This window comes from Parasteatoda tepidariorum, chromosome 3, assembly GCF_982258835.1.
Source record: "Parasteatoda tepidariorum strain Cologne lab strain chromosome 3, Ptep-v5.0, whole genome shotgun sequence".
Classification (NCBI taxonomy): Eukaryota; Metazoa; Arthropoda; class Arachnida; order Araneae; family Theridiidae; genus Parasteatoda; species Parasteatoda tepidariorum.
The window spans coordinates 115,797,315-115,812,635 of record NC_141757.1 but is presented as its reverse complement, the minus strand read 5'-3'; the positions used below and the strand labels follow the sequence as shown (position 1 = coordinate 115,812,635).

The following is a 15,321-nucleotide window of genomic DNA, read 5'->3' as shown; positions in this document are numbered from 1 at the left end:
CAATCTCGAGCTCTTGACCTATTCTGGGGAGTTTGAAGCGAAAATATGTTTCACTTATTTAGATATATATTGTTAAAAAACATGACATGGTAGGTCGATTTAGAAAGAACTCGCTTTTTTGGCAGCTCTGATTTGGCCTCTTTTTACTTGTTTATTACTGTTTGTTCCTGGAGCAAGCCGTGCACCATCATTAGTTAGTTCGAGCAGCGAGATGAAGTTCATTTCACAAATTATCATTTAGGTTTAAATTTCGAACTCTGTATATTGTTAAGTAGGAAGTGTTTTATAAAGATTCTTTTTTCAAATGACAATTCTCTCATCTTGAAATGATAGGTGTGCAAATGAGAATTCTAATAACGATTCTTTTTTTAACCATAAATACTAAATCAGGTATCAAATACACGTATGCAAGAAATACTACTCAAGAGAGTTTCAAAACACAATGATCACATTGTGAGCCAAATGGCTTCAAAACACACAAAAAACAGTAACCCGGAAATATAGGCACTCAAGAGCTTGCAGCGCTAACTAGTGTTAAAAATACCATCCATTGCCCACTAAAAAAATTGTGATGTTTTGCACAAAAAATTGCACTCCCGAACTATTTTAAACAATGACTGATCATATTTTCTCCAAACTCCCCGAAACGTAATAGAGTGGCCTAAAAGTATTAAACAGTTAAATATCTCTTGATTTATCTAGCATTTTGGAACCATAGTTCCAATTTAAGGAGTAATGTAGATTAGATTATCATTCGTAGTATAATATTTTCACGACCTAACTTTCCTTGGTAAAATTTAGCTTCTTATGCATTGTTTCATTGAATTAAATTTCTATCAGAGAAATATTTTATGTGCTTTTAAATAACATTAAAAATACTCACAATTAGTAAAGAAAATAAAAAAAAAACTCTATAATTTACCTTAAAAAATTAGAATAATAAAAAATAGAATGAAAATGTCTATTTCAGTGACAGATTCAATATTGGAAAATATGACACAAAACTGTATAACTTTATTTACGCAAAGTAATTTCTTTTAAAAATTTACTTTAAAGCTACAAAAGTACTTCTATTGTATTTAAAATGAATTAGAAAAGCTTTGATATCTCAAATTGCATAATTATTATCTTATAATTAGGTATGCAACCCGTGTCACAGGTCCTGGGTACGATCCTCGGGCCGGGCAAGGTTGACTCAGCCTTTCATCCCTTCGGTGGGTCGATAAATGAGTACCAAGCATGCATGGGAACTAAGCACTGGGGTTTCGCGTTCGGCTAACCACCTGATTGGAACATCTGCTCCTGCACCCCAGAACGTCAAGAAAACTGAGATGGGCACAGTAGGCCTTGGCCCTCTATGTGCTGTCGCGCCACTGAGTTTAGTTCAGTTTTAGGTATGCAACATTTTAAAAATAATTAATATGAAAACATTTAACATTTTTATTTCAAAAAAATTCGAACAATTTAGGAAAGAAAAATAATTTACAATTTATTTTCAAGTGCTCTAGTGTATATGACACTAACATTTGATGAAAACGTTAACAATCTATATCTACGGGAATTTTGAAGTTAAAAGGATATTTTCTAATCATTTTTATTAATTGATCATCGATATTATATTATTCGATATCAACAGCGACCGCCACTAATATACAGATTGTTTTAACGCAAAAGAGCAGAACAGCTTAATTCAAAAGAAATAAAAATATTAAATTGCGCTCATCAAATAAATCAAATAAATTATATTAAATTGCGCTAATGAGCAAACAATCATACAAAATTTTTGTTAGTTAACAAACAACCACATAAAATTTTGTTAGTGAACAAACAACCATATAAAGAAAGGTCCATTGATGAAATCAGAATGTAAATCATGATTTAAATCAAATGATTTTCTTAAAATATCGTTGATTTGAATAAATTTTTTTTACAGAAATCTTTAATTTAAAAATTTATAAAGCGTTTTAATATGCGTTAAAAGTTTTTATTGATTTTCATAGTGTTAATTTTTAAAATTCAGAAAAAGGGAAAATTTAATGTACTTTTTTATATATGTATTTATATATTTTTAAAAAGTAGTTATTTAAAATACATTTTTTTCAACATGATTCATTAAAAAAAATATGATTTGACAAATCGTTTTTTTTCCTTCTAAAAACATGATTTTATTTAAAATTTAAAACATGTTTTAACTAGGAATTTTAACATAGTTTTGACTTAAGATTGATCTTTAAGATCAACCTTCAAAACCATATTTAGTTTTAATATTTCAAATATATTTGTGAATCATATAGTAAATGCAGTATTAAAAGGAAATTATCTGATATAGCATAAAGAAGCTGTTTAAAGATAAATTTAGAATGCCTTTCCATATTAATGCATTTTTTAAAAAAGTTATTCTATATAGGAATATTTTTTAGTCAGATATTAAGGTAAAGGCAATGAAATTTATTTTGTTACTTCAAATTTTTTTTTCTCCAGAAATCTGTGATTTTTTAGCCAGTTCTTTAGTTGTTAACCCTTTGGCGGAGATAGGACAACGGTGTCCCTTTTTTATGTATTTTTTTCTGGCCCTCTAATTACAAACAAAAATATATTTCGCTATTTTTAATTATTAAAAACTAAAAAAATATGTTACATTATCGGAATTATATTTGTACTAAAATATAAACTTCAAAAAAAGTAGATTGAAAATTTTTTTTTGATTCATATTCAAACATTTATTAATATTTGATATTTTAAATCAACAAAATTTTAATGATGAATAACTGTTTCTCTTAAATCTAAATAACTGCAAATAAGTGAAATTTTTAAAAATTACAGTTTGAAAGTGAGCCGTGTTTGGAGAATTTTGAATATAACGCAGAGAAAGACACCAGCGTTTCAGGCTATATTTCATATCCATAAGTTAGTAAATTTCTAGAATAATAATATTTTTTTGACTTATTTTGACTTCAATTTATATAAAATAAGGAAAAAAAAGTATGAAAAATATAAATTCTGAGTCAAAGGGTTAATCGAAGATCTATTTCTTTTCCATTTTCAATAAATTCGTATCATGCATTTGCGTGTATTATTATAGTTGTATTTATAAATTGTAACTAGATATGCTTAATATCTTATAGTATTTTATAACAATAAATAAAAATGCCATTCACATAAAAAAATCTGACTTAAGAACATTTTTTTTTATTTAAAAAAAATAAAATAAAAAAAATCAAGAACCCTGATCTAAAGCTGTGTTTAAAAAATATTTAATGTAATACCTGCGAGTAGCTGAAGTAATCCAGTAGCTATGATGTTACTATGCGATCTCCGCCAGCAGCCGACAAGTCCAGGGAATGCGGATAAAACGGAAAACAGGAAAGATACTAGAAAAAGTGCTACAACAGATCTAGCCATATCTAAAAAAAACATGATAAAGCATCATTATGTTTTCAAAAAATCAGAAGTGAAAAAATTGTTTTTTATTTTGTTATAGAAATGTGTGTTCTTGTAATTGTAATTGTAGAATGAAATTAAAATTCACGTATTGATTGAATAAAGAGACTAGAGATATTACGTTGATAAGTTTAAGTTCTGAACTTGTTTTCTTTGATTATTCGAAGTGGAAGCAATTATAAAAAGAAATCTACTTAGTCAAACAATTCAAAATCGCTAGGTTTAATAAATTTACGTCTTATCTGTGGAATATATTTAATATAAATTAGTAAATACAGAATAATAAATAATTTTTAAAACCTTTTTTTTTTCTATATGAGTGCAAAAAGTTTTCTGATATATGCAAATAGTTATACAGAGGTGATGATAAATGCATATACTATGACGAAAAATGCATATACTGTGACGAAAAATGAGAATGTAAAATGATATTATGGGGTACAAATATTCAACTTCTCATGGCTGAATTAAATTATTATATCATACACTAAAACAATTTATTTCCGATTTCGGTCACCCCTAATATTTGGAGGGCGAAAAATCCTAATCCGCCGAGAGAAAAAAATATATAAATAGTTTATTCAGAGGAAGTACCTTTCGTGTCTGTTTCCGTAACTTAATAAAACGTCCACATGAATTAATTAGCGTATTCACGTCCTGTCTTTCGATTCATTATCACTGTCCGGAACAGCAAATTTCGATTGTAAATTTTAGTCAAGCAGGACATTAGGCTAATGATTCATATTTACGTATTCATATATTAAGGCACCGTGATTCATGATTCCTATTTACGTAATTTAAAATTTAATGTAACCATTTGTATTTTCATGATTTTAAAATCCAATATCGCATATTCTTATAAGAAGTAAATTTTTTCGTGAATTAGTTACTATAGAGGTGTGATATTTTTCCTTAGTAGGTAATTTAATTATAAATGCTAGTTCAAAAAATTGTGTTTAATTAGAAAGATGTTTGGTATATAAATTGATATCGACATTTTGTACATAGAATTTGTGTCACAATCAACCCTGATTAGCAAGTGCGACCTTGGATCGAACGTTCTAAGTGAAGCGGCATACCTTTGCTCTTTAATGCTTCAAGAATAGTGGTTGCTAACACTTAAAAGCAATTAGTTATATATTTCTAGTGGTCTGTAATTTTTGTTGAATTGGTGTTGCCAGACTGGCTACACAGCACGGGAAAGTGACTTTCCAATCCAGTGGCTTTTAACAACCAGTCGCTCTTCTGGTTGGTATTCTTTTAATTACAGAAAAACTTGATTTTTGATTTTTTCTTCTTAGTTAAGGTAACAAATTTTTAAAAGCTTGCATTAATATAGTGAACAACTACAACCAAGAGGAAAATATCCGAAAAAGAAAGAGAGTCGTGTTTGGAGGAGAAAGAAAATTTAAGAGGAATTCGTGTTTCGAGGAGAAGGAAAATTTAAGAAGAATTTATGTTTGGAGGAGAAAGAAAATTTAAGAGGAATTCGTGTTTGGAGGAGAAGGAAAATTTAAGAGGAATTCGTGTTTCGAGGAGAAGGAAAATTTAAGAAGAATTTATGTTTGGAGGAGAAAGAAAATTTAAGGGGAATTCGTGTTTCGAGGAGAAGGAAAATTTAAGAAGAATTTATGTTTGGAGGAGAAAGAAAATTTAAGAGGAATTTGTGTTTGGAGGAGAAAGTAAATTTAAGAGGAATTCGTGTTTGGAGGAGAAAGAAAATTTAAGATGAATTCGTGTTTCGAGGAGAAAGAAAATTTAAGAGGATTTCGTTTTTGGAGGAGAATTTTTTTTAAGAGGAATTGCTTGAGGATCGAGAGAGAAGAATTAAGAAGAACTCACGTTTTGTAGGAAAAGCAAGCCGATTGACCCATTGTGGAGGAAATGGAGTGAAATTTACAAGAATTCATATTTTCGTCATTTTCACCAATAAAAAAAAAAGGAAAATAATAGCTTATTTCTATAAGAGTTTCGATATTTAGAGATAATAATTTCTTTTGTTGAAGATATCATGTAATGAGATTTCTTCCATGTATTAAGTAGGATTGTTATTTATAAATCAGTGGAAATTCTGAGTGTTTGTTTCATTAATAATCAAGCACTTAAAATCTCGATCATAATGTTTATGTTAAGTGTGGGTTTCGGTTTTTTGGAGTTTCTTTTATTTGTCATACTTTCATTGAATTTAGAAAAACCAGAGAAAAGATAGTCATGAATACCTTTTATTGGTCAACATTGCCTGTATAACATATTGCATCTCCTAGTGCATTTTCATTGCATTACTTCTTGTATAGCATCTTGCACACATTCACAAGATTATAAGGGGCATCTTAATAAAAAATAGTATGTACAGTCAGCAAAAAAAAAAAAAAGATATCACCCTGAATAACTTTTGTTCTAATGATCGGATTTTCACGATCTAAGTGTCAATCTTAATGGTTCCCGGGGGTGACCTCAAATATGCTAATTAATTAGTGCTAACTATTAATTAAGTTACGAAATCAGACACAAAAACGTACTTTCTCTGAATAAACATGTATTTTTTTTTTTACATATTTGGATTCCTGACCTTCAAAATAGGGGGGGTAGACAAAATTTCGAAAAAAATGGGTTGTAAATTAGGTGGCAATAAGGATTTATATATCTGGCGATGGTTTAAAAATATGCCAAATTACCTCGCCATAGAAGGGGAAATAATTTATAACAACCATAAAGAAACTGAATGAATGACAAGATGGGAAAAGATAGTGTTTCTCGTTGCTAAGCAACCAAAAGAATTTTTTGCGTTGCTTTCTGGGCTTTTTTTTTTTTTTTTTTTAAATCTCCTTTAAAAAGGAAATTTAAATAAATTAATAAATTATTTCTGATTCTCCAAGATTACAGAATCTTTGTTTATCTGACATTATTTATTTTTTTAAAGCTGTTTTAATGTAATTTGTATGACAGTTTTGAATATATATATATATATATATATATATATATATATATATATATATATATATATATATATATATATATATATATATATATATATATATATATATATATATATATATATATCATAATACATAAAAACAAAAAAAAAACACGAAGAAAATTACGAAAAATAATAAGTTTTATTTATTGCGCATAAGCTGCAAGTAAATAGAACTCATAAAATAAGTAAATAAGTTCAAAATGTAGAAAAAACTTGGGAAAAATTACAGAACAATAAGAAAGGGGGGAAGAAAAATAATAATAAAAAATAAAACTGCAAGAAACCGGAAAAAAAAATTTATTTTAGTAGTTGTTTAACAAAACAAGGCATATCGAACATTTTCCTGATATAGCAATATTTTTTTGAACTGTGCAAAAGTTGAGAAATCATACAAACAACTTTTAAAGAAAATATTTTCAACTTTATAAGACAAAAGGGTAACTTAAAAGGGTTAGCGCACAAGATTAACTTTGAATGTTGAATTAAAATTGCATGCCCATAGTTTTTTGTTCATTTAAAAAACAAAACAATCTGTTAAATTTTTCCCCTGTGCGCACATACGCATTTACTTTTCATTACTCGAATAAATCAGAAGCAATAAAAAAAATAAAATTAATAATTTATCTTCATTTTTCGTAAACAATAGTATTTTTAGTAAATAGTCAGCTGTTCTGCTTCGAATGATATTGTGTGTGATCAGTAGAATATTTTTAATTTCTTAACAAGATTTAATTCTCAGATAGCTGGCAATAATTCTAAGTTTTCCTTCAATAAGAACTTAGCAATAATTTAAAAAGTAATTTTATTTTAAAGAAAAACATAAATTAAAGTACTTAAATGATTGATTAGTATATTATTGGAAAAAAATATACATAATAGAATTTAAAAAAAATTGCATTAAAATTCAATAAAAAAGTTAGAAAAATAATTCTGCGAAACACGCACAGACAGGTAATTTACAAATTTATTTTAAGATTAAGGCGATATATAAGATGTAAAGAAGTTTTAAAAAACTCTACTCTAAACTCAGCTGCACGACAGCCCATGGAGGGCCAAGGTCTACTGTGCCCACCTCAGTTTTCTGGACCTAGGGCTCTGGGGTGCAGGAGCAGATGTTCCGGTCAGGTGGTCAGCCGAACGCGGAACCTACAGTGTTTAGTTCCCAATCATGCTTGGTATTTATTTATCGACCCACTGAAGGGATGAAAGGCTGAGTCAGCCTTGCCCGGCCCGAGGAACGACATCGCGAAGCGCTACCGCTCAGCCACCGAGCGAAGTTTTAAGATGATTAAAAATGTTGACTACGCATTCGTATTAATAATTATAAAATATATATTCAAGAAATTGATAAATATATTATTCCAAATCTATGCATACGTATGTATATTATTGAAATTGTATCAGTTATTGAAAAAGAAAATCAAAAATTAAAAAATAATCACATTAAGTAAGCACAATCTGGTGCATAATCATATTCTATCAGATGCACGCCTTTATAAAACTAGACATTCGTTGAATAAAGTGTTTTTTATTCAAAATGTTTTATTCATAATTTCTTTACTGAATTACAAATAAATTATTAAATGACTAAAAAGAAATATCCTATTTTATAGTTCGAAAGAAATAAAAATTAAAAGATTAGCAAACGATTATTAGCGAAAAAAATATGAATGAAATTTTACACTACGCGCGCGAAGTCAAGTTCCTCGCAAGTTTATCACATTTTAATATTAATCGCCCCATTTAATCATTTTTTTATTGTCGCCAAATTATTTTTTTAAAAATAATTAATTTTGATTTTTTTCAGATTCTAATAAATAAAAACAGTTGAAACTTTAGATTTTTCTATTGAAAAATATGTAGATTATTATGGTATAAAAAAATTCATACCTTATAATTCAATATTTTTTCATCCTCACTTTAATTAAATAATAAAAAATAATAAATAAATATTAAAAATTATTTTTTTCATGAAATTATCTTTGGGTAAATGAGTTTTATGAGTGGGTGCAATTTTTTTTTGAATTGCTTCATTAGTTTTGAAAATATGACTGAAAACGCAAAAAGCGAAATTAACATTAAGGGGTACGAACTTTGGATCGCTCTCCTGACCAAACTATGGGGACCACATTTCCCAGATTGCGGCTACCCCCTATATTTTGAAGGTCAGGAATCCAAATATGTAAAAAAAAAATACATGTTTATTCAGAGAAAGTACGTTTTTGTGTCTGATTTCGTAACTTAATTAATAGTTAGCACTAATTAATTCGTATATTTGAGGTCACCCTCGGGAACCATTAAGATTGATACTTAGATCGTGAAAATCCGATCATTAGAACAAAAGTTATTCAGGGTGATATCTTTTTTTTTTTGGCGGACTGTACTACAGTGGCATAAAATTGTTGCAACACTACAGACCCAATAAAAGTTTTTGCTAAACAATTTAAAAATTAATTAATTCAATTATTTTTAATTGAGAAAATGCATTCTATTCATATTGTGCTTTTATACATTTTAATCTATACTCTTAGTGATTAATATAATCTTTCTTTGTATTTTTTGGTGTGTATTTATTAACTATCAGTTGGGTCTGTAGTACACAACCAGTAGGATATACTTACGAAGTCTCATCCAACGTTGATCAGTGAAGGAATCAGATATTCCATTATCGTTGATATAATAGTCGATGTTTATACACTGTGTTTGAACTGGAGACATGTACGTTTGAACTGAAAAGAAGATAAATAATCTTATTAAAAGGTTATTAAAAAACATTCATTTCGATGAAATATTATCAATGTAAAGAAAGTATAATAGTATAAATATCCACTTTGTGCAGTAGCGAGTGTATAAATTGAATTAAAGTTAAATTGATTTGATATTTCTGCACTCTGAACAAAATATAGTGCGGCTGTTTTTCATATGACGGCGTGGAACCAATGTTGATGAAATGATTGGTAATAAAATGAATTCAAGCAAATGACACCAGTTATGAAGCAAAATTAAAGAATGAAGGCAGAGTTAGACAAGAGGTTTCCATTCAATGATGGAATATTTTAGCAAGATTTAGCTGTTTTATTTCACTTTATAACCGGCGTTTAACAGCCGATCCAATTCTGACTATCAATGCTCAACTCCGTAGCCTTGTAGTTTTGAACCCAACACAGAAGACAGGGAAACTCCTGGATAAAGCATTGGGACAAATTAGCCTTCGTAGCGGATTTTATGATAGAACTAATTCACATTTGCGTTACACGAAGAGAAAAACCGCGAAAATTTCCCCCAGTATGCCCGATGTCAAGGGGATTCTAACCCATAATCCGGTTACCACTTAGTTTATTTTACGTCGGCACTGTGGTTGTTAAGAAGTGGGACCAGAATTCATACCAATCAACCACCGCTGGGATTCGAACCTGGGCAACTTAGTTGGGAGGCGAACGCTCTATTCTCTCCCCCGAGCAACCGCAACTCAAATTCGTCATTCGAAAAAAAAATGGCTTATGTGTTTTACACGTAGGCAGACAGTAAATACCGAAAAAAAAAAAGACTTTCATGGTTCGAATGACAAGAAATAAAACAGATTCTTCTGATTTCTGTAATGCATGGAACACTTTCCGCTTTGCAGTGAGTTTCAGTAGACTGTTTTGGTGAGCGCGCAAATTAGAATAGGAGAGAGCTAAGAAGAAGAAGAAACTTATGACTCGTTTATCAAGTTGCCTTGCATCGCGTGTCAACTAAGTTGTGTTCTTTTATTTTTCGTTCTATTATGTAAAACTATAATACACCTTCTTTTCTTTCTGAGTCAATCATACAACAATACAATAAATTCACGCGAAAGTAAGAGTTATTATTTTTCTTCACAGCGATGTTTTTGAAGTAGCAAAAGGTTAAATGAACTCTTGCGTAAGTGACTAGAATGCCAGTACTTTTTCATCTCACATATAAGAAGGAGAAAAAAAAAACACATATGAAGTAAAATCCTTTAAAAACTAGGCTACACTATTTCGTTTCGTCCTGTTTTAAGAAAGTTCACACTTAAAACTGCACTTACCACATTAAATAATTGTTTAAACATTATGGATAATAAGTATATAATAACTGTAAATATAAATGATTTATGTAATTTAAAGATATCAATTACATTTTCATATTGTTATTTATGATATTATCAACGTATGTAAAAATATCTGTCTCTCCTTTACAGACTTCTAAGCCCTCTGATCGAGAACGATTAAATTTGGCATATTGATTCTGATGGAATGAGCTAGTAAAACGTGTTTTGCTTTATCTAATAACGCAAAGTCACCGGGAAGGATAAAATAAAATCAATTAAAAAAAAATAATGTAATTTTTTTAGCTTTATTGATTGTGTTGATACATACATATCTTTCAACTTTGCGATGATTTCTTCGTGTTGGTCAGTACTAATATATTGATTGTTTACTTTTTTTCACCCTTTACAAAAAATGGGTATTTAGCAATTAATTGATTATTTATTTCATTGACATTCTGATATGGATTATTTACGTCATTAACCCTTTGCTGTCATTTAAGCTTATGCAAAGTAACCATAGAGATTGGAATCATCGACATATTTTAAGAGCTCAGAAATTGGTGGTCATTTTCAAGACTTTCTAGACGTGAATGAGAAAAAAAAAACTAATTTGAAATAGAACATTGCCAACGAAACATGGAAAAAATAAAGGTGCGAAAAAAATTAGAAAAACCACAGTAGCTGAGAGAAAAAAAAAGGAGCAGGAAAAACCACAGTGGCCGAGAGGGGCAAATTCAGGGAAAATGCATATCAACGCGCTATGGAGTGGTGGTGAAGTCGTTAACATAAGGAATAAACATTTATATAAACAAATCAAGATTCCAGGGCATCGAATTGAATTGATGTGACTGGGGGGGGGGGTAATAATGTTGACATTGTTGAAATTGAATTTATGTACAAGATTCTAACAATGTGCAGCATTTTAAGTATGCTGGATAACGGACATTTACATATTCGTATTTCCAATTTGTGTATTTTAAAGCGAATGAAATTTTTAACCAACTAGGCTTACGGCCGCCAAGAATTAACGACTAAAAGTATAGTAAATAAAACAAACAGATCCTATCAATTTATTTATTCTTATCCTTTCGATTTAACTACGTAGAAAGTACCGTGTTATAAAATGCTTTTAAAAACAGCGCTTTTTCGAGTTAATACCTGTTATGAAACTTCGCGTAACGTTAATGAAATCAAAACTTCTAATTATAATAATAAGAAATATAATTTTGGTGATAAATTAAATGCTCTGCAATTTATCGTAATGACTAGACATAAGATTGCATAATTTATTATAATGAGTTTGAAGTTTGGGATGCTAATTACAATAATGTTAACATTGCAGAGCATTCACCCGATGCTATGAGGAAAATCGGAATTGACCTTGATGTTTGTTGTCGCCGTCTATGTCTTTGCTCTGAAACAGAAGTTAGTCAACCTCCAATTAAATTAGTCTGAAATGTTTCTTTTTTAATAAGGTTCCACTCGGTTCTTTCCGAATAGTTTAAGTTCACGAAATTCATAAATTCATGATATGCCTGGCTTTAGTTACCAACTTTATCACGGTTAAAAGACTTTCTGTTGTATTTATTGAACTTGCCACAGCTGCGACATTAAAAACAAATAAAAAATAATTCAACAAGGTGCGTAGGCAGAATTTTCAACAAAAAATTGGCACCTTTTAAGCGCACGAAAAAATACCTTAAATCACTTTCCAAAAAAAAAAAAATCATAACTAGGATCAGTGACATAATAAAAATTATTTTTTTGTATCCTTTAAAGTTCTTCATTTATAAACATAAAATTCAAAAAAATTTTGAAAAACTCTACATAATCGTGATAAAATAACTAGTTTCTGATAAATATTGCAGAGAAAATTGTGAAAATCATGAAATTTTTGTAATTTAGAACGACAATCGAAACGACAAAGAAAAAATCTCTTTTTAAAAGATAGAAAATTAAGCACTTTATACCAACACCATACATGGCAGTACTTTTACTTTCGTTACTTGTACCGCCGGTACAAGTAAAAAGTACGTACTTTTACTTGTACGTCGTTACTTTTTTGATTTAGTACTTTTACTTGTACTTTCGTTACTTTTTTAGGGAAAAAGTAAAAGTATTTGTAACGGAAATATCGAATGAAATCGTTACTTTTTTCTTAAACTCGGTAAGCTTTCTTAAAAAAAAAAATTTAAAAATTTTAAAAAAAAAAAGCTTTGAATGCAATATATATGTATTCACAGCTAACTTAGTGTTTAAATACCTTCTGTTTCAACTTATACTACACATTCAATTATTTTTTACTAGCTCAAAGATCACAAAGCTATCTGAAACCCCGTGTTTGCTTTGTTTATGTTTGTGTTTTTAAAACGCGTTTCTAAAGAGTAAAACAATTTTAAATCAATGGTAATTTAATTAAATAAAAATAATAAACTGAAAATTAAAGTCAATAGATAAGATTTCTTTTTCGTGCAAATCCATAAAAATGTTGATATTGAAATTATATTTGATTTTAAAATTATATTATACGATTATATTATAAAATTATATTATAATATTCTTCCGAATCTAAAAATAAATTAATATCCATAACTTTCAAAATTAAAAATAATTAAATAAATAACAACAATTTTGCAAAAACATTAAAGAACATAAGAATATAATTCAATAAAATTTTAAGTTACTTTGAATTTTCGATTTCCTAAAAATGTACTTTTAAATCGTTACTTTTTTTGTTTAGTACTTGTACTTTTACTCGTTACTTTTTAAAATAAGAACTTTTTACTTTTTACTCGTTACATTTTTTAAAAATACTTGTACTTTTACTCGTTACTTTTTAAAAGTAACGTTGCCATATATGACCAACACCGAATAAAAAAAACACCTTTAAGGGCTTTTAAAAATTATAAATCAAAAATAAGCACTTTTTAAAAACTCTGCTTACCTTGTTAATATATGAGAATATTTTCTGATAATTTCTAATCTGTCCTCTCAAAAAAACTGTTAAAAACGGTTTAGTAACTTTTTTTTCTCTCGATGGGATAGAGATTTGTTAGACTTCAAGTAGTTTTCTGAATTTTTTATTAAATAAAAATAATAACAAGAAATTTTAATATCTATGTCTTTGCTCTGAATTATAAATTAGGTAAACTGCAATTCATTTGCTTGAAAAGATTATTTTAAATAGGTCCCCATTGCTTCTGTCGAAATAGTTTTAGGATTTTCAGCGGAACATGAAATTCTTGTTACTGTCGTTCTATTAAAATCAAACAACATCTTTGATAATTCAAAATATATTGATGTGTTCGTGATATACCAAGATTTAGTTACCAAACTAATAACTTATTATTATTTTATAAAACTTTATTATTATTTTATTAAATAAATGTTGCTTTTGTACCGTTCCATTAAAAAAACAGACATCATCTTTATAATTCAAAACAAATGAAAACAACATCTTATATAATTAATATAATACTTTTTTACTACTAGTGATCAGATAATTTTCTGAAATTTCAATATTGACTTTGCTCTGAATCAAAAATTAGCCAAACTATAATTCATTACTTTGAAAAGGTTATTTTAATTAGGTTTTCTTTGATTCTTTCTAAATCCTTTCAGAATTTCAATGAAACACGAAATTTTTGTAACTGTTGTTCAATTAAAAAACAAACAAATAACATTTTTGCTAATTAAAAATAAATTGATAGGTTCATGATACGCCTAGATGGAATAACCAAACTAATTTATTAGTATTTTTTTACTAACTTGTTATTTCCTTATCCAAACTTTTCTCTTAGTAATTAGTACCTTATTAACTTGTTGCTTTTGTGCTGTTCAGTTAAAAAACAAGCAAACATCATCTTTTATAATTTAAAACAAATAAAAACAACATCTTATATAATTAATATAATACTTTCTTACTATTCGTGTTGTCTGTTCCCTTACAGAAAAAAAAATATTTAAAGAGTTTAGAGATATTTATATTTAAAAAACATATTCAGAAGGGTTTAATTTTTTTATATTTTATTTTCATTTTTTGAATTATTTCTTTATTTTTTGAATCGTTAAAATCGAAACATTAAATTACAAATTTTAACTGGTTGAGTTAATTTTACATACTTTTAGATTTTTTCCATATACTTTAAAGTTTCTTTTTAATTTATTTTTTTTAAGTCTATAAATTTTTTAAGTCTGTAATAATATATTTTGAAAATTATTAATAAAATCCATTAAATAATATTTTCGGAAAATTTTTTTCTAAAGTCGGGAATCATGTTACTAGTTTTGAAGTTTTATTTCAATATAAAAACTTATTATACATTAATATGTGCTAATAAATGAATTTTTATTATTTATTTAAATAATTTTTTTAAATATTTAAAATTTTAGTCGACAATAATAGTTGTAAAGTATTCTCCAAGTTTATAAGATCTCAATATTTCGTTTCTCGGCTTAATGTTTATATTAAAAAAAATTAAATAAAAAAATTGAACAAAAAAGTTAAATAAAATAAGCAATATGATTTGGAATGTTCTAGTTCACAGTTTTAATTTTTAAAATTTCGAATTTTTTTTAATATTGGAAATTTATTTAAGTGTACTGTTATGGATAAAATAAATAAATGATATGGACAAAATAAATAACTTATTTTATACTATTAAACCCTAAAAAAAAAACGAAAAAAAAAAAAAAAAAAAAACACCGTCAGATTTAAATTTTTATAAATTATGGATTCTATAACATCGATTGAAAATTTCGATTGCGTTTTCGACTATTGAGAATGTTATATAATAATAATAAAAATGTTAAAATCAACAGTCCAAGTAAAAAAAAATTATGAAAGTTA

The 15,321-nt window shown here is 27.8% G+C and overlaps 2 protein-coding genes across 2 annotated transcripts in view; one reads left to right on the top strand and one right to left on the bottom strand.

Annotated features, from left to right (window-relative positions):
• The window catches only part of LOC107450323 (F-box/LRR-repeat protein 12), a 98,971-nt gene that overhangs the window by 26,051 nt on the left and 57,599 nt on the right, over positions 1-15,321 (top strand). The gene's annotated exons all lie outside the window — the stretch shown is intronic.
• The window catches only part of LOC107437170 (claudin domain-containing protein 1), a 55,497-nt gene that overhangs the window by 2,956 nt on the left and 37,220 nt on the right, over positions 1-15,321 (bottom strand). The window contains exons 2-3 of the mRNA XM_016049080.5: positions 9,040-9,147; positions 3,267-3,404 (exon numbers count right to left, since the gene is read on the bottom strand). Coding sequence (XP_015904566.1) covers positions 3,267-3,404; positions 9,040-9,147 — 246 coding nt within the window. The remainder of the gene's footprint in view (positions 1-3,266; positions 3,405-9,039; positions 9,148-15,321) is intronic.